This window comes from Crotalus tigris, unplaced genomic scaffold (genome assembly GCF_016545835.1).
Source record: "Crotalus tigris isolate CLP2741 ecotype Arizona unplaced genomic scaffold, ASM1654583v1 scf7180000024437.13266115, whole genome shotgun sequence".
NCBI lineage: Eukaryota > Metazoa > Chordata > Lepidosauria > Squamata > Viperidae > Crotalus > Crotalus tigris.
In genome coordinates this window covers 9,186,981-9,206,888 of record NW_024100606.1, presented here as the reverse complement: position 1 = coordinate 9,206,888, position 19,908 = coordinate 9,186,981, and the positions used below count along the sequence as shown (strand labels likewise).

At 35.5% G+C, this 19,908-nt stretch overlaps 1 protein-coding gene across 7 annotated transcripts in view; it reads left to right on the top strand.

Moving 5' to 3' along the window:
• The window catches only part of PLXDC2 (plexin domain containing 2), a 330,127-nt gene that overhangs the window by 235,899 nt on the left and 74,320 nt on the right, over positions 1-19,908 (top strand). For all 7 annotated transcript variants that reach the window (XM_039331379.1, XM_039331380.1, XM_039331377.1 and 4 more), the window contains 4 exons: positions 4,262-4,384; positions 7,668-7,786; positions 14,243-14,342; positions 19,718-19,813. In XM_039331379.1, the coding sequence (XP_039187313.1) occupies positions 4,262-4,384; positions 7,668-7,786; positions 14,243-14,342; positions 19,718-19,813 (438 nt within the window). The remainder of the gene's footprint in view (positions 1-4,261; positions 4,385-7,667; positions 7,787-14,242; positions 14,343-19,717; positions 19,814-19,908) is intronic.

Here is a 19,908-nt window from a genome sequence, read left to right as displayed (position 1 = left end):
TGACTTGATAACCAGCACCAAATCTAGTGATAGTTCCATAGGCATCTAGTGGTAATGAATTCCAGACTTGAATTGCATGTTGTATAAAAATCCTTTTGTCTTATAGCAGTGGTGGCGAACCTATGGCACGCGTGCCACAGGCGGCACACAGAGCCGTCCCTGTGGGCATGCATGCCATTTCTGGGCTCCTCCCCTTCCCCCTTTCTGCGCATGCACAGTCCGGGAACAGCTGCAAGAGCTGGGCGGAGTGAGGGAACGTATAAAAGGAGCAGTTTTGGCAGGAGAGTGAGTGAAATCAGAGCCGCCAGTGCAGCCCCATCGGCATGAGCAGAGACGGCCCCAGGATGGCCAGAAAGGAGCCCTCACCTGGTGTGGGTCCTGTCTACGGGGTGGCTCTGATGGGGGCGGCGGCTGCTGTTCTGAGCCCCTTGACTGGCCAACCACACAGAGAAGCAGGAGGTGGCAGTGTGATCCCTGCATCGCCAAGTCCGGCCAGCCGCAGTTCTGGAAGCAAAACAGTGCCGACCATCCTCACGCTGGTGGGGGCAGTGGCAGGGGAAGGTGAGCTGTGGCAGATGCCCTCCCTTCCTGCCCAGAGGTGCGTGCAGCAGCAGCAAAGGGTGCCCGCATGTCAGATCCTGCCTTACCCCGCCGCTGCCGCTGCCAGCGCAAGGATAGTCAACAGAGCTTCGCTTCCAGATCTGTTGCCTGACACTATCAGCCCCCACACACAGAAGCCAGCCAGCGCATGGGGGCCGATGGTGTCCGTCAGCAGCCACAGCATGCTGGCTGTCCTGCATAATGGCGGACTGGCCGCACAGCCCCATCAGCGCAGGTGGAAATAGCTCTGGGGTAGCCGGAAACAAGCCTTTGCCTGGCCTAGGTGCATCCACTCAACGGATCTGATGGGGGTGGCTTCTGCTGCTGCTCTGACCGGTCAGCCCTGCAGGGAAGCAGAAGGGGCAGCTGGTGCACGAATCTGCTGCCTCAGGCTGCTAGTGAGCAACTTAGGCGGCTCCAGACCCTCAGCTGCTCCTCCACCTCCTCCTGCTTCCCTGCTGACCAGTCAGAGCAGCAGCAGAAGCCACCCCCATGAGATCCGTCAAGGGGATGCGCCCAGGCTGGGCAAGGGCTTCCTCCCCCCCCCATAAATCAGCAAGAAGTAAAACCTCTTATTACAGCTTAGTTCACAATCATAATAAGTTGCTCCTCCTAAGCAAAGGCACATGAGCTGGGTTTGAACCTCAACCTAGATTTTTGAGTGAAGGGAGGGAAATAGCAAGCCCCCGGGTGCCTGTGCAGCAAAAAGATTAATGGGCTTCTGTGACCCACCTCTTGTTCCGGCCGCTGCAGATGATGGAGCTGCCAGCACCAGGCAGAAGAGTGGGGCCCTGAGGAGGGGGGGGTGAATCTCACTCCCTGGGCTGCAAAGCATACAGCAATTGGGGGGTGGGGTGCAAATAACACACAGGCAAGAGAATTGAGAATGAGAAAGACCCGGGGGGGAAACAGCTCTCAGGAACAAAGGTTTTTTTATTATGGTTGTCACCACCGAGGCCACACCCACCCAGTCGGCTATGCCCACCCAGCACGCAGCGACAAATAAATGGTTTTTGGGTTGCGGTTTGGGCACTCTGTCTCTAAAAGTTTCGCCACCATTGCCTTATAGAATTTAATTTCATTAGATGACTTCTGATTCTAATATTTGGGAAGGGAAAATAGCTTCTCTTTGTCTTCACCATACGTAATTTTATATGCTTATTCCCATTCCTTCTCTTTTACTTCTTCTCTAGTCTAAAAAGCCCCAAATATCACAACCTTTCTTCTTAGAGAAGCTGCTTCTGCTGCTTGCTCAACTTAGTTGGCTTCTCTAATCCTTGTCTAGTTCTCCAAATCCATTTCAAGGTATAGCAATCAAATTGCACACAACATGCTACATGCACTCACACCACTGATTTATATAAGGGCATTATGATGTTGGTATCTCTATTTTCAATACTTTTCTTATTATCTTTAACATGCGGTTGAACCTTTTTATAGCATATGTACATTGTGTCAATACATTGACCAAACTCTTTACCATTATTTCAAGATTTCTTTACTCATCTGTCACTGTTAGCTCTGATCCCATTTGTTTGTATAAATAATTAGAATTTTTGGCCCCAATTTGCTCACATTAAATAACATCTGTCATTTTGATGCTCACTCCATTTTAAGTGTATGTCTATTACAATATATTTTACACTATTGCATTCTTAGGCTTTTGTAATTGGACTGTAGGTTAATACTGAAATAACAAAAAGTAGATCCTCCCCAGTCAGTTTTCCTCATTCTGTGCTGAGGAACCTATAAAGCTTGAAATAAATCAAAAGGATCTTATACTTTAAGGCACAATGTTGGGGGGAAGGGAAAAACCCAGGAAATATCTTATTATACTTTAAAGTCTAACATTTATTATGACATAGATGCAATTCTAGTGCTCGGTAATAGCTATAAATATATTGTAGTAGGCATACACTTAAAATGAAGGTGATTTTAATATGGGAATGAGCATCAAAATGATAGATATTACACAGTGTGAGAAAATTGGTCCCAATAATCCTAAAGCTGAGGGACTTGTGCAATCCATGAATTATCTCCCTTCCCTGCAAGTGAATTGGAATCTACATCACTAAAGATTGTATATCAATATGAAGGAGGAAAACTGAATTTAAAAAAATATGGCATCTAAAACTGTGAGAGAAGAAATTGATATGGGTTTGGGCAAAATTCAGTCTATGGATATTCCTCACAGCTTGAAAGCATCCATAAATTTCTCCAAGTATTTCTTTTTAGAATGTTGAATTTCAGCTCCTATGATTCACAGCTAGCATGTGCTTGTTTCAAAAAAGAAGATTAAATACTTTAGGAAACTATAGGTTTGGAACACTTTCACAGGGTCCTGTAGCATCAACAAAGAGCAAGAACTATTGGAAAACTGGATCTTAGACAATATAAACTGGTTTTTGCCAAATGTCTGTGGAAATCTATTCAAGAATCTGCTTAGTTGACTTTTGTGGTTGATTCAGTGTGTAAGTGGGAATGATAAAATGTTCAATACATCAAGAAAAATTCTATACTTACTTCTGTGATTGAGGTGACATACAGATAGATTAAATAAATATGTGTTCATTTAAATCTGATTAATTTGTGTGGCTTTCCAGCTTTTATCGATTGGAGTTGTCATTGGATCCTAGAAACAATGATATACTTGTAATTAATATTTTTCTCTCTTCAAGAAAAAGGTTAAAATCATCCATTGATATTTACTAAGGAATATAATTTAAAGATGAAATTATAGTTTGCCTGTTGCTTGGTGGATACAGTTTGCAGCATTGCCTATAACTTGCATCATTTGGGAATAATGTGAATTACAGTCCAACACATCTGGAAGGTATCCATTGAATGTGGTTGCTTTAGAAAGAAATTACACAATCTGACATGAATCAAAATAATAGCAACAGATTGGGAAACCTGCAGTATAAAATAGGCCTTTTTGTAGCCTGGTGTCTCTAACTGAATTCAGCACCACTTAAACATGTGTGTGAGAGAGAAAGTGAATGAGAGGGAGATAGTCCAATAATAGGAACTCTCTAGGCAGAATACAGTCACTTAAAATATAACACAAATTCATTTTTAAAAAGTTTTTAAAACAGAAAATCTACATGGGGAAAATCTATACATGGTTTGTGAATAGTTACTGAAATAATTAAGGTTTAAAGTAATTTTCCCAGTCTGTACACCACTGGATTTATTTTCTCTACAATTTCACTGCTGTGAATCCATGTGCAATACATATACCCATAAGAGTGCATGACTATAGTTCGCAAAAGTTGGTAATCTTTAAAATGCTACAATATTCATGGTTGTTTTCACATAGTAAGTGGCAATCAAACTTGTGAATCCAGAAGATCCTTGTAACTGTTTCAATTTTTCCTTCTTTTCAAAGTGGTTGATGTTCACAAACCCTCCCCTAAAACTTTACTAATCTTTGATGTTGATTTTTTTCCTATTGAGATTGACCCTTCTTTTTGCTTTTCTATTTATTCTTTCCATTACCGAACTTCTGATGTTCTTTAGCAACTCAGATTCATTCATAATAACTGAAGATAATTTTCCAGGTCAAGTTCTTTGATACTCTGGCAGCCTCTAATTAAGATTAGCATGTATTATCTTTTTAATAACAAGTGATGTGATTTTGCTATTTGTTCCCTTTTTACAGGGTTTATTTACACAGGAGAAGTTGTGCATCAGATGTTAACAGCAACACAGTATATTGCACCCTTGATGGCCAATTTTGACCCGAGTGTTTCGAGAAATTCTACTGTAAGATACTTTGACAATGGTAAGCGTGAATATTTTTGTTCAGATTACTTTTATTTTAGCTGCTGTTTGTTTCCCTTTGTAGGAAATTACACACTGGGGTTGATCATAATATTTAGCTTTAAAAATGTAATACATTTAATTAGCTATTCATCTGCATATAAGACTTTAATTTAGTTAAACTTTTGCTAGTAGAGTCTCTTGGCATGTGTTATCCATTATTATAATCTATCAAAGCTATAAAAACTTTAGCTATTATACAAAATTTTTGTCAGCATTGTTAAAAAAGCAGATCATGATGTTTTCTTTTTAGTACCATCTGCATTATAAATATCCATTAATGAGGTAAAAACATTTTTTCTTTGTCATATTTTATAGAAACATAGGGTATATTATAGAAACAAAGAGGTTAATAAACTCCATAAAGATAATTGAAGTGTCAGTACTGTATATTTTAATAATCCTGCCTTTATTTACAGCTCTCAAAGATCAATATCTGACATAAAATTGTAAAATGCAAAAACAAAATCCAATGTTGTTGCTGGAACTATACAAAGAATACACATATTTGAGTTAATTAAGCCATCCACTCTGTCATAGATTTACAAAACATACAATCGTGAAGGAATATTGTAAATCATTTAGTCCAGTTCACCATTCACTTACCAGAAGCCATTACTGTAAGGTATTCCCGGCAGCTGCCATCCTGCCAACTCAAAATTTTCTGCAAAAGGAAATCTACCACCTCTCTATGCACGATGCTCAACTTCTTTACAACTTTCCTTCTCACATTCAGATTTTTAATTCTGACCTATTGATCTTTATCCTGTTTTCAACAGGGAAAACATCTTCCTCAATGCCTCTGACTGTCGTTTAGATATTGGTGGATAGCTATCTAACTCCTCTTAGTTTTCTCTTTTATAAGCTAACCATGCTCAGCTCGTTAATCATTCCATAAGGCTTGGTTTTTACCTCCTACATCATTCTACTTGCTGTCTTCTGAACCTATTCCAGCTTTTTCACTCATGTAAACTTCTTGTTAATCTGAGATACAGATTGAATTTGGATGTTTTTATTTAGATTTAGAGGAACAAGCATTGCAATCACTTACAGCATTCACATTCAGTAGAATTATTGCTGATTTAACTTGAACAGCTTGAGTTCTGAAAAAATAATAGATTTATCTACCTTTTAGCCTGGAGAGAACACATAATTTTGTTAGTCTTTGATCACTGCAGCAAAGAGATTCCCTGCAAGTTACAATCATAACAATAAAGCATTCACAGTACACATAGAGTATAATAGTGTATTGTGTATTGTGTGTGTGTGTGTGTGTGTGTGTGTGTAGTATAGTAAAGTATAGTAAAGCTTATATTTAATTTACAGTTACATACTTCTATACATCTTGCCCAACTTTAATTAATCTTTAAAAATGTTTATTTTTTTCTCCAGGGCTTAAGTTAAACTACTAGGAGAAGCCACATTATATCTCATGTGGTCAGAGATTATATTGTCCCTTAGAGATATGTTGTGGTTTTATATAATATTGATTATTTAACTTATAAAGCCGCAGAGCTGTTTTGAAATTAAGCAAGCTAGAAATTAAATCAATGAATTAATAAAAAAGATCAATTGCAAAACTTCAACCACAAATAAAATCATAAAACAATCAACCCAGAAATAATTAAAAGCAGAAGTCAACATCCATTTATATCTATATGTATTGCACTCCTAAATACCCATATAATATTTCTGGGTTCTTGGAGAAATAAATACCTGTCATTTTCACAGAGTTTCATGCACACCAGAAACAAGGACCTTGTAGCACTTCATATTTTGATTTGATTCCAGTTTCTATAGTCAGACCAAGGGACAGGCTTTCAGAAGTAATCGAAGCAAATTACATTTGGCTGAATGAAAACTGAGCTCTATTTCTGGACTTAATAGATGCCCCCATGTTACTTTGTTGGCAACAGTTTACCATCATCTTCTTCCAGATATTATTTTCTGATTTTCCAGCCAAGCCAGCCTGTCTGAGATTTTCTGTAGTCTCTCCTCCAGGATTAGCCAAGTACATCCTATTTGCTTTTCAACATCAGTTGCCTGTTACCATCAAGTTGGGCACTTCTAGGGAAGCATGAGTCAAGTGACAATTATTCTTCAATAATAGAAGTTGATACCCTTGATACCATACCTTACATTTCTAAGCATAACAGATTGTTAGTCAGATAGCTCCCTGTAGTTGGTATTTCTAATCCAAACTGTATAATATTTATTCCGTAAACATTACAGTTTTAGCTTGCCGTAGCATTTATGAAATTTAAATGCTAATAGATGCAGAAATATTATAATGAATTGTGTTTAAAGAAATTTGAAAACTACATTGACAAATGGATAAATATGTAATTGGTATTAGACCTAGTAGATACATGGAGCCTACAGATTTACAATATGCATTAAATATTTCTGTAGAATCAGAGCCTCAAATAACAATAACACTTAGATTTAGATGCTGCCCATAGTGTTTTACAGCACTTTCTGGGTGTCAACATATTGCCTCCAACAATCTGGATCCTCATTTTACTGATGTCAGAAGGTTGGAAGGCTGAATCAACCTTGAGCTCATCAGAATCGAACTCCAGGCTATGTGCGGAGTTTACCTGCAGTACTGCATTCTAATCACTATATCAACGGGGCTCCTTTTTCAAGACAGTTATATTGTCTCTACATGAAAAAGAATTCTGTAGATCCTTGTGAGCTATGAAATATATACACATACTTAGAGGGAGTTTAAAGAAAATGTGATGTACAAATCTAATTAGAATGCAATTGTTTCTTAGCATATTGAATGTACAAATTCCATGTCCTTTGAGCTTATTTTCAGAGAAGTGATTGTTAGTGCTATGACTCTTTTGACAGTGATTCAATTGACAATGCCCGTAATCTTTTGTTATACAGAAAAAAATGTTGTTTCTAGAAGGTCACTGGAAATTGATTTTTTTCATAAATTATTTAGAAAATGGTTCAATAATCCCCAAATTTTACATCTCTTTATTTTGTTCCGTAGTTTATAAAAGGTTGTAATTACACTAACATTTCCAGTATAATGTCTGTTTTAGAAGATAATTGAGTTGTAGTAATATGATTATTGTCTTCCCCAATGTCAGGTATAGTACATTGACAATAGATTCTAGATGTTCAGATAATTTTGTAGGATATCAAAATCAAGGAAGTTGAATTAATTTATTAAATTGCAATCATATACTTTCCTCCAGTATTTTTGTCTCCTTTTCCCAACTTGACAGGCACTGCACTAGTTGTTCAATGGGATCATGTACATCTACAAGATAATTACAATCTGGGCAGTTTCACTTTTCAGGCAACTCTTCTCAATGATGGCCGTATAATTTTTGGCTATAAAGAGGTGAGTCTTATCAGGTAATGAATTATTTCACTTCAGGATGATAGCAGGTAATAAATATCAATATAAGATCAAATAAAAATGTTCACATGGGAAAAATCCTAGTTCATTAGTCTTTTAGTTTCTAGGATCTAGGATTTACAGTTGGATGCTATTATAAAATAGAAAGACTTGGTTTCTGTACAAGGAAGAGAGTGCTGTGAGATGTAGTGGAAAGTAAAGTCTCTTTTGTATGTTAAGCATAACCATTGCAACAGAGATGTATGACCTGTGCTCATCTAGTTGTTGTTGAATTACAAGTACCAGCATCCTAATGAGCATTCCCATTTGTAAATTTATACTGGGAGCTGTAGATGATCAACATCTAAAAAAAAAACATCAGATTGTCCACTATTGATTTTAGACATCAGAGGTCAAAAGTAGCAATTGGTGATGAGTCTTAATGCACATGCTTCGTCTGGCTCTATTGCCTAACCTTCTATTCATGTGCATATCAAACAGCAGATGCTTTGAAAATTAGAGAATGTGGGACTGTTCAGATGACAATGTAACATTACATTAGAATGTTCCATACTTTTTGTTTCTGCCTTGATTCATCCAGTTCTGATGACTTATCATTTGGCAGTTGCTTGTAATTCACTCTTGAAACACATTGCATCATCTCATCTCATTTATTAGAACATACCTGGTTCTGCTCAGGGAGATTTTTACTGGATGAAACAACTATGGATTTTATTCCTGGCAAGGAAAATAAAATGGATGCAACCAAGTATCACCACAAGCATCAGAAATACTAATGTGCCACAGTGAGCTTCACATCTCCTCATCCTTTCCTTTTGGTTGCAAATAGGTTAAATGAATTTGATGAAAGTTAATATAAAGCTTTAAAAAGTAAATGTGGCATTTTTATATTAGGGAAGGAAGAAAACATCTTTGGAATTCATTTCTGCTCTCTTGAGTTTATAACAATAGTAATAGGTTTTTTTCAGTGATCCTGGAAGACAAAAATAAATAAATGAAATCAGTAAAGATATAAATAGGGATAAAGAATTGTATTGAAACACTAGGTCTGATATTCTGATTTGATGACTCTTATTAATATAAATCAGTTCTCACTTAAACAAATCAGGAAATATATAGTGTCAAACAGAAATATTCCACATATTTTTCCTTTTGGTTCAATTTGGTGGAAGAGACTTTGCTCAGGAGTTGATATTCTACATTTATTTAAGCATGAAATAGTCAAAACTATCTATGATTGTCCTGGGGTTTTTTAATGGAAGAATCATCTGTCCAGCAGTCTAACTTCCTTGGTGGTTAAATCCCTAAAGAAGATCTAGGGCTAGACCATTTCCCCTTTATTTATTTTTTTAAACTATGCTTTTAAGCCAATCCTGCCCTTTAAAATAGTTAAACAAATAGTTCTTCCCCTTAAAGAAATTCATAGCAATCTTTCATGTTACATCCTATTTACCTGCTCAATTTAATAAGATAGAAAAATGTGGGTTAGACAGCATCACCATCAGATGGATTCATAGCTGGCTGACCAGCCGTACTCAGCGTGTAGTCCTCAATGGAACTGCATCTACATGTAGGGAGTATGTAGTGGAGTGCCCCAGGGCTCTGTCCTGGGACCAGTGCTCTTCAACATCTTCATCAATGATTTGGGTAAGAGAATAGATGGGGAATTCATCAAATTTTCAGACGACACCAAGCTGGCAGAAGTAGCCAACAGTCCAGAAGACAGGCTTAAGATACAGAAAGATCTTGACAGACTTTAACGTTGGGTGCTATCTAACAAAATGAAATTCAATGGTAAAAAAAGTAAGGTTCTACATTTAGGCAAGAAAAACCAAATGTACAGGTATAGTATAGGGGGTACCTTGCTCAATAGTAGTAACTGTGAGAGGGACCTAGGAGTCTTAGTGGACAATCACTTAAATATGAGCCAGCAGTGTGCTGCAGCTGTCAAAAAGTCCAACGCAATTCTAGGCTGCATTAAGAGAGGGATAGAATCAAGATCATGTGAAGTGTTAATATCACTTTGTAATGCCTTGGTAAGGCCACACATAGAATACTGCATCCAGTTTTGGTCACCACAATGTAAAAAAGATGTTGAGACTCTAGAAAGAGTACAGAGAAGAAAAACAAAGATGATTAGGAGACTGGAGGTGAAAACATATAAAGAACTGTTGCTGGAATTGATGAAGAGAAGGATGAGGGGGGACATGATAGCAGTGTTCCAATATCTCAGGGTTTGCCACAAAGAAGAGGGAGTCAAGCTATTCTCCAAAGCACTTGAAAGCAGGACAAGAAGCAACAGATGGAAACTAATCAAGGAGAGAAGCAACCTAGAACTAAGGAGAAATTTCCTGACAGTTAGAACAATTAATCAGTGGAACAACCTGTCTCCAGAAGCGGTGAATGCTCCAATACTGGAAGTTTTTAAGAAAAGACTGGACAACTATTTGTCTGAAATGGTATAGGGTTTCCTGCCTGAGCAGGGGGTTGGACTAGAGGACCTCAAAGGTCCGTTCCAACTCTATTATTGTTATGTTGTTTGTTACATTAATGAACAAGTGACAAAGGTCACTTAGATTCACCCTATGACTAGAAACTTTCATTGAGAAGTTCTCATTCTTCATATGAGTCCAAAGTATAGTCCTAATAATTATAAATATAAATAGGGATATGTGAATGTACTTCCTCTATAATCTTCTGTAATCTTACATTACAAAAAAATACATAAAATTATATCAACTACATAAAATTACATCAACTAATAGTGAAATTGGGCCATTTAATCCTACAAGTCAACATTATAACTTTTTGTTTTGTGTCTACCTTATAAAATGGAAAATATTCTTTGCTCTCTGCTTCAAATCTAGTTTCCGTTTCTGCCCTGTCCCCCAACTCCAACCTTTTGTTCCAACAAATTCTCAAATGCAACAAATAGCTTTTAAAATGGCTGAGGGTCTCATTGCTGCCTTAAAGAGCAGGTAACAGCTTTCACATTAAGCCAATTTAGAAAAATGTAGGGAACAAACTTATTACTATTATTAATTTGATTAGAAAAGAAACACAGAAACAGTTGTATTGATGAACATTACTATAATTTAGAAACCCTAACCCTTAGAAACCTTTCTGCTGTTTGCTCCAAAATTAAAAGAATCTTGAAAAGCAGACTTCCGGTCTTGCGCAGTAGTGCAGCAGCCAAGGGATTTGGGGGCTCTGTGCCCTTTGGCTGAATTTCTTTCTGTTAGGGGACTCTAAATGGGCCAGAAGCCACCCCAAAGAGGTGGCAAAGAAGGAAGGAAGATGGCAGTCCGATCAGTACAGGAGAAGCCTTCCAGAAACCATCAGGAGAAAGGCTAGCCTAACTTCAGAGTCTAGCTTAAGCTACAAGCAACCGAAGTCAAAAAGCACATTTGAATCTGGGTAAGATCATCGATTTTCTCTATCCTACTTATTAACTTTTCTTGGAAAAAAATTCCCAAGAAACAAAAAACCTACAAACATGAAGGAGGGGTTTTTTTGCCCCACCTTTTTACTAATGGAAGTTTGGTCCTTTTATGGAGGACCAAAACATACAGAAATGAAATGAAATGAATATAAAATCTAAATTTGGATAAGTTTGGAATTGTTGAATGGTTAAGATTCTCATTTAAAGGCAATTTTCTATTTTGATAATTTGAAAAATAAACTTGTGCTGACATCTAGTGGTGGATAAAGACTATGACAGCTATGGCTTTTATACAGGACTTGGCAAAATCTGAAAAAAAACTAATCTGTACTTGTGACCTTCAAAGCTATAACAATAGAGAACAGCTGTGACAAAAAAAGAAAACAATTTGGGTTGCAGACAAAGAGAGGATTATAAAATTCAGGAAACCTTTTTGAACCATTTTGGATTATAAATATCAACTAAACTGTGACTCTTAAGCTATTTTCAGAGAAAAGAAAACCTCAATTCTTGACCACTATAGAAAATCAGAGACTTGCAGAAAGAACTTATCAACAAAAAATAAATATCTTTCAAGAGGAGACATATGAGATGCTGCAACTAATTCAAACAACGACTTCAAACCACAAATAAATCCAAAATAACTTTGAAAACATAAACCAATTAATCTCTAATTTAACGTTACAACAAAAAAATCCCAGGAAATTACAATAGAGAAGGAGCAGATAAAACAGATAACTGAACACAAATTCGAGGATAGAGACTGAAAGATGGAATTTAACACAACAAAGAAGTATGATTTAACCAAAGTGGAAAAAAAATTACAAGAAATATTGGTTTTGGAAAAGGTAACTTATACTTTAAGACCACAAGACAAATTTGAGGATAAGAAAAAAGACTGGTCAAAATGGATTATAGAGACATTAGGAACACCACTAGGACTGGAGAGACAAAAATGATAAGAGATACAGACAGAAAAAGAAAGAAAAAGATTTTCAACAAACATAAAAGAGCAAATGCCTCTTACAAAGACATTGTATTTGACCTATTTTTTTATATCTACAGTGACACCTACAAGAATATGGAAAGACTCTTTGATTCAGCAGAATATATTGATTAAAGATATTGGGCAAAAGAAAAAGGCCAAAATGAAAATTAAGAAAATAGATGATGGGACATATCAGAGAAAATATTTAAAAAAGAAAGACCTGTTTGAATATGGTTAAAGTAATAGAAAGATTTTGGATATGAATTTTACTTTAAGAGGGAGCACTCCCTCAAATAGCATAGTACTCTCTTTCTTCATTTTTCTTATCTTATCTCTTGATATGAGTAGTATAAGAGAGTTAGAATGGCTTATATATAAGGATATATTTTAGATATTTAAATGTGATTGATTTTAAGAAAATTACAATGGATTGAAAAAAAAATGAATAAAAGTTAAAAGACCAGATGACTAGATTTGTTAAATGGAATATTTAAAGATTAAATATATTTTAATTATGGTAAAAAAGAATGGAATTTTTTTGGAAATATGTATTAGCTTAGGGGAAACCTGGACTTTCAGTAGTATACTATCTTTTTATCCCTCTTTACTCTTGTTCTTTTTTTCTCTTTTTTTAGACTTATTTATTCCTTAAGTAAAGTAAAAGTTATGGGATGGTTTACATGAGAAAAAAAATAGTATCAAATATCTAAATGCAATTAATTTTGAGAAAATCAGTAAGAATATCTTGAATATTGTGGGAAAAACAAATGTAAACAAGAACTGTAAATGGGATCTATGATGAGGCAAACAGAATGACTAGATAGAAAAGAAATGTTATATTGATGTGATTATTATTTGCAGAAATATTAGAAAAAAATTATATTCAATTGTGATCTAACAAAACAATAAGAATTTATTAACTTAAGGTTGGTAAAAGAGAACATTATGGGAAGAAGAGGAAATCAACTAAAGCTATTATGTGAATTTTAGATCATAGACACCAATTCTTAGCGAATGTTTTTTAAATGTAAACCCAGACAACACACTGTTTACCAAATATTAAGGTGACCATGTTAAAAAATTAATAAAATATATTATTAAAAAAATCTTGAAAAGCAAATTACTTCAAAACCAGCCTTTTCTTGGATGTTTAAAATGCAAAGATCATTGTCCCCCTTAATTTAGAGAGTCCAAATAGGTTATAGTTTTGCTGTTTTCCAGAATTAATAGAATTTCTATAAAATATTCAGTAACAGAAATGGAATTTGTTTCTCTTCATATTTACTTTCTCTGTGGCTCTCTGTGCAGAATTCTATTAATGCTCACAGAACAGCATTAGAAAAAAAGTTGTTTACACAATAAGCAAATTAAATTGTTTGGGGAAAATGTTTGTTGTATTTCAAGTTTTTGTAAGCTTTGTTCCTAGAGCGATCTGACAATGAAGTCTGTGGATGACAGACTTGAAAACATAATTGCTGAGGTACTTACATGAAATTGGTGAGCAGGTCAGCCAAAACTTTAAATATTAGATTCAAGTCACATCTCATGGTGTACTTGTTTATTGCATTTTATTTCATCTCCAAATGAATGTACTCTTTTTTGAAAGGTCAGTTTAAAGCTATATAGAAAATCTGTGGAGAGCAGCTATAAATTAACTCCATTTCAGACAAAAGCAGTAGCAAGAAAAGAGAGATGAAATGGTATGCGGAAATGACCTTGGGAGACAGGAAAAAGAGCCTAATATTTGTACTCCTGGTACTCAGACAAGCACAAATATGAATACTAGCTATGGTTTTGTTGTAAGGTTACATTAACATAATTTTACAACACTAAAAATGTTCGTCCCCTTCTTTCCTTTTACTCTACATAAAGCTAAGGAAGATCGGGTTACCATGTACAAACCTTGTTCAGCATTTGATTACATTTTATAATGTCATGTTAGTGATAAATAGCTACTATCAAAAATAGATTGACTGAAAAACTATCTCTTTTCCCCCTTTTTTGGCAGATTCCTGTCTCAGTGTCCCAGATAAGTTCAACTAATCATCCTGTCAAAGTGGGGCTGTCAGATGCATTTGTGGTTCTCCACAGGATCCAGCAAATTCCCAGTATGTTGTTATTGAACATAGCATGAGCCAATATGATTTATGTGTGAGAGTAAAAGAGATTAAAAGAGATTAAAATGTTTTAACTAAACAAAACTAGAAGTTTTATTAGGTTCAGCTGACTAATTTAAATATAATTTTACTTAGCTTGTAACTCCCACTGTGACACTACATTACTTTTTGTCAGCTATTCAAAAGGTTTCTCAAGATTCTCTGTAGTTCAAAACAGCTATTTTACAGGATTTTGGTTATTTTTACTGAAAAAACAACAAAGAACTTGAATAAAAGATTATCACTGTAATAATCATTTATTTTGAAGAAAATTTCATAAAATGAAAATTCTACTTGTAGGATTTCATATATGCAATTTCTTTATTCCACTAAGAGAGCTTAGAGGGACATTAAATATCCCTGTGTTCATACAATAATGATTATTTATACAAGCTTTTTTCCTTTTAGCTTACCTATAGAAAAAACAATATAATTTATTTTACTATTAATACTTAAAGACTGCTTTAATTTGAGCTCAACTCCTGTGTCCCCAGGGAGATGTCCATATAATTTTCTTAATAAAAGTATGGAATAGTAGCCTTCTGATTGGTTTTCTTTTTTTACTTCACAATCTAACCTACAGCCCTGAAATCCCTTCATGTTCTGCTAAGTATTAATGAGGCCCAGTCTCTAATCATTAAGAATAGGTTAAGAATACTTAGATTATATGATCTTTAGAATCATTGTTCTGTTTTATATTAAATAATACAATTTGAACTTAGTCCTTTTCCCCAAGCTCTTTTACATAGAGCTATGGATCAGTACCTAATAATGACAGTGTTAAATTATGTTGACTTTATGTTATGTTGACTTAAAATATGGACTTTGTGTCATATATTTGTGCTGCAGTTATACTGTTCCAATTAGGTGTGCCACATTTTAAAATCATCCAAGATATCTTCTTTTTCTTTCACCTAGTTTAAAAGACAGACCACAGAGAGGTGTGAGAACAACGAACTTCTTCTGCTCTGCTACCCTCCTGAAAGATCTATCTTGCCTAAATAATAGAACTCACCCCTACACATACAGACTAGGATCAACATAATTTCCCCGGAACAGCCAGCCAGTCAGAGGATTTCCTGCCTTGTAGCTCTCAATTTCTATAAAGCTTTGCTGTTCCACTGTTCAAGGTCCCTCTTTCTTGTAAAGCAGTCACCCAATGATCATTACAGTAAACATGGTTCTTGTCTTAAAGTTGCGTTGTATAGATGTCTTCAATACAAGAAAGTAATAGTAGTTTGTACTATTGTATTGTACTCTGTGCAAGCTGTGAAAATGTCCACAAATTCCAATCTCTCTCTGCAAGCATCTACAAAATATCCTTTATTATTTTCATACAGCAGTAGTCAACTGATGTATACACAATAGGGATAGCAATAAATCTAGATTCTTGAAAAACTCAACACTGCCTTCAATAGCCAGCTAATAGGAGAGGTTTTGCAGACTTAACATGGGTTGATGGGTAGTTTTATTGCAAACAAGAAAGCAGCCACACATACACACAAAATCTATCTATTGTACATCTTAGAAGTTAGGTCACACATATATGTCTGCCTGCCTGCCTGCCTACCTGCCTGCTTCCTTCAAGATTTATGTCAATTTCTCCCATGCTTCCAATTAAATGGACTTGATATTTTACCCCAGCCTTGAGAGCCAGAGTCATTTGTTCCAATGTCTCTATCTGCCCTGAAAATATTTCTTCCATGCCTTGCCGTTTCATCCTTTACATTGGGAAAGGTTTCTACCTGACCATCTGTATTTTTGGGCACTTCCTCCATGATTGCCAGGCTCTCATTCAAACAACCTAATTGGACAGCTACGAGGGAATGCACCCACCCTGGGCCAGTTGTTCCTTAGCATGCTCGCCCCAATAAATACTCATTTTCTTCAGTGGCACATAGACCCAGGCAGCCACTAATCGCTCAACTAAACAATTATTGTTCTGGATTATGGAATAATAATATTTACTGGTAAGGTGTCATCAAGCAAAAGGCAAGCTGCCAGAGAATGTGGAACTGGGAAGCCTGATAGTATACTCTAACAGCTATGATGAGCTTTTAGGGTGCGATGTCTATTCAGTGAAGAAGCATCCTAGCCATCCCATGAATCTTGCCATTTTATATCAGTCTATGAGAGATGTAGAGAACTTGCAGAAATTGTCTTGCTTTGCTTCTGTTGTAAGTAGTACTTTCTAGAGGGAGGCTACATATTCTCATGAGCATAGTACAAACAGGCTTATATATATATATATTAGAAATTTCAATTTTGTGCAAAAATACTTATAAAGTTTATTATGAGAATGGTCTTTTTATCTAAGTTAAAGCCTTTTGCATCATAACTCATGGTAATGAATATGCATATCAGCTTCACTATATTTGGAATAATACGTACTCTATTCATACATAGGAAATTTCTTCATCGCTAATGGTATTTTCATATCTTCACTCAAAGAAAGGCCATCCAGTAGAAATAACTGGTGACCAAAAGAACATTTATTTCTTCAGCTACTTTGAGTAAAATGTTTTAACTAGCCAGTTGGCAGAGTAGATAGTGGTGATGATACAGTATTATAATTTATATCAGAATGACAAATGACTATTGAACAGGGTGGATTGGCAGGAGACATTTGAAGAAAAGCTCTAGGTTGCTCAGTGTAACAACTAGAACTAAATAGTGAATTAATTTTATTCTAATTTTGCTACCATTTCTACCAACCTGTATAAATGACAACCACACTGGATTTTAACTAAAAGGAAATTCTAGAGTGTAAATTTTTCAGTCAGTTGTTTATTGATATATTGACTTATGAATAGTACCATAAAATAATGCAAATACTATCTCACTATATCAATTCTGTCACTTGAAAATGGTCACTTTTGATGCAGACAGATAAATCTCAATTTAATTTTAAATCTGGAATCAAGTCTTGTTTTCCAGAATAGAAATTACAGAATAATTCTGATCTGGTCCTAAGAATATGAAAGTAGAAATAGGTAGGCCCTAGGTTCAAAATAATGCTCTCAGAGTGGCTAGCGTGTGGGTTGAATGTGGTTGAAATGATGTTTGCTCTTTGAAATTCAACCATTCAAAGTTATGATGTGCTGAAAAAGTAATTTTACCAATGGTTTTTGCACTTGAAACCATTGCAGTTTCCCCACAGTCAAATGATCAACTGGTGGGCTTTTATGACTGTTGTTGTGTCCCACAGTCATAGGGTTGTCATTTGCATGTGTCATAGTCAGTTTCCAACAAACAGAGTCAACAGGGAATACAGCAGTAAAATTTCAAATCATTGTGACACAATGTCTCACTTAATGACCATGAATGATTCTTTAACAACCAAGCAGAATTGAGGGCATAAGTCTGCAATGGACATGTGATATCTCCTTTAACAAATGTGTCACTTAGCATTGGAATTGCCAGTCCCAATTGTAGTCTTGTACAAGAACTATACATAATGAAAATTGGCCAGTTTCTAAAATAATGAATAATGATCCTCACTACTAGTGTTTGGAAAAAGATAGGGCGCTCTTTTCAGACAAGCAGACATTATGTTTTTTGTATTTTAAATAAACTAAAAATAAATCCTGTACTACATGTGTAAAAGCTTCTACATCCAGAAAGTAGCAGAGAAAAGCTCTGGTTCTTACCTTGTTTCATAGGCATGTGTTGACAAATTGTGGCTTAGGGACAAAGTCATATATTCTTTTTAATTTTCCATTATAGATGAGCACATTCCCTTCTAGATAATTGAGTTTGTTGTTTAGTTTAGGGCTAGCTTAAACCCTGTTAGTGACAGGATTCTCTTTGCTCCCATCTCTGTTTGACTCAGGGTTAACAGCCTATTATATGAAAACAACTATTACCAGGGAAATCTGAAAATATAACAAAAAAATTCTGAATTAGAGTTCTATCCTGTTTAGAGCGCCAAAAGCATAGAGCTAGAACAAATGGACTGTATTAATAAACTGTGTTAATTTGTGCTGGATTAGAATAGGTTCATTGCCAAAAAAGGAAGACATTTTTCTGGCAGTGTCTTATCCATTAAGTGCATTTGTAAGCTGAGGCAATGAAGAATTATATTTTGAGTGAACCCTTACCAGTACCAAAAGCCAAAATCCCAGACAAATAAGAAGTCTGTCATTTGGGGTTGTTTATTTTTAAAGGAAACAAATGAACAGATAAATAAAACTGATGGCATTGTCACTTTGACTGAACCTTCCAGAAATTATAAAAGATTAACAGAGGATATGCTGATTATCTTTCAGCAGATGAATTCTAAATTTGCTCAAAAGCAAGATGAAAGAAATATTTTAAGAAGGTATGTGATGAACCCCTGATTTAGTTTAGCAAAAGTGCAGCGCAGTGGCTCATGTGATAAGATGCTAGGCTGACAACTGGCAGGCTCGCATTGAAAACCTGGTTGCCACATGATGAGGTGAGCTCCCATCACTCATATCAGCTCCTGCTGATTTAGCAATTTGAAAGCAGGGGACCATGAGCAAATAAATGGGTACCACTTCAATGGGCAACCTAACTTGGACAAAAAGGAATCCCCAACTGAGTATCCCCAGCTAATCCTTTCTCCCCGGAAGGACTTCTGTGTTCCCAATATGAATGTAAGAGTAGTTTAACAAAACAAAATTGTCTCCTTGGGTGATACTAATCCTAGATTATCTTGTATTGCTAACAAGATGGCTACATTTTTATAGTTTGTAATTTGGACTATTGTCCAAAATTTCCTATCTTCTCCAATTATGATTAATACTGAAAACTGTTTGATGGCTTTTCCCCATTCTTCCCTGTCTTTTGTTGTTATTGCAATCAAAGCATTTATTGCATCTCTTTTAGTGAAAATTTCTATCAAGAACCAAGAATTACAGAAGAAAATATAATTGATGGTTCTTAATTTCTTAATGATATAAATTTGTGTTACCATCATAACATTAATATCTTTACCTCTGAACATAATTTAAAAACTAATGTGTAGTAAAGCAAGCAGCAAATTGTACAATGTGATTTGATTTTTCTGTTAAGTAGTCTTTGCAGAATATTTTTAAAGCAAGCCATGTATGGTTTTGCAATGAATATTTTGTTTTAGGAAATGCTTTAGTGCCAACTCTAATTTAACTGTGACCCTACCCAAAATTAATTTCAATAAAAAGGGGAAATACTCCAATCTATATGAAAATCATTATTTTTTTAAAATGTATTTAACACATAAATGACTTTAACAATACATATCTTGACTTGATAATATAAATACTTTGTCAATAAAGTTCCTGTTTAAACAACATAACACAGTGCTAATGTATCTTTTCTTACAGATGTTCGTAGAAGAACAATCTATGAATATCACAAAGTGGAACTTCAGATGTCCAAGGTTACCAATCTGTCAGCTGTTGAGATGATTCCTCTGCCCAGTAAGTTATATTTAATATGCAGATAACACTACATTGTTAAAGGCCGTGTTTAAAACATGCCACTTTTCTTTTATAGCATTTGTAATGCACAAAAA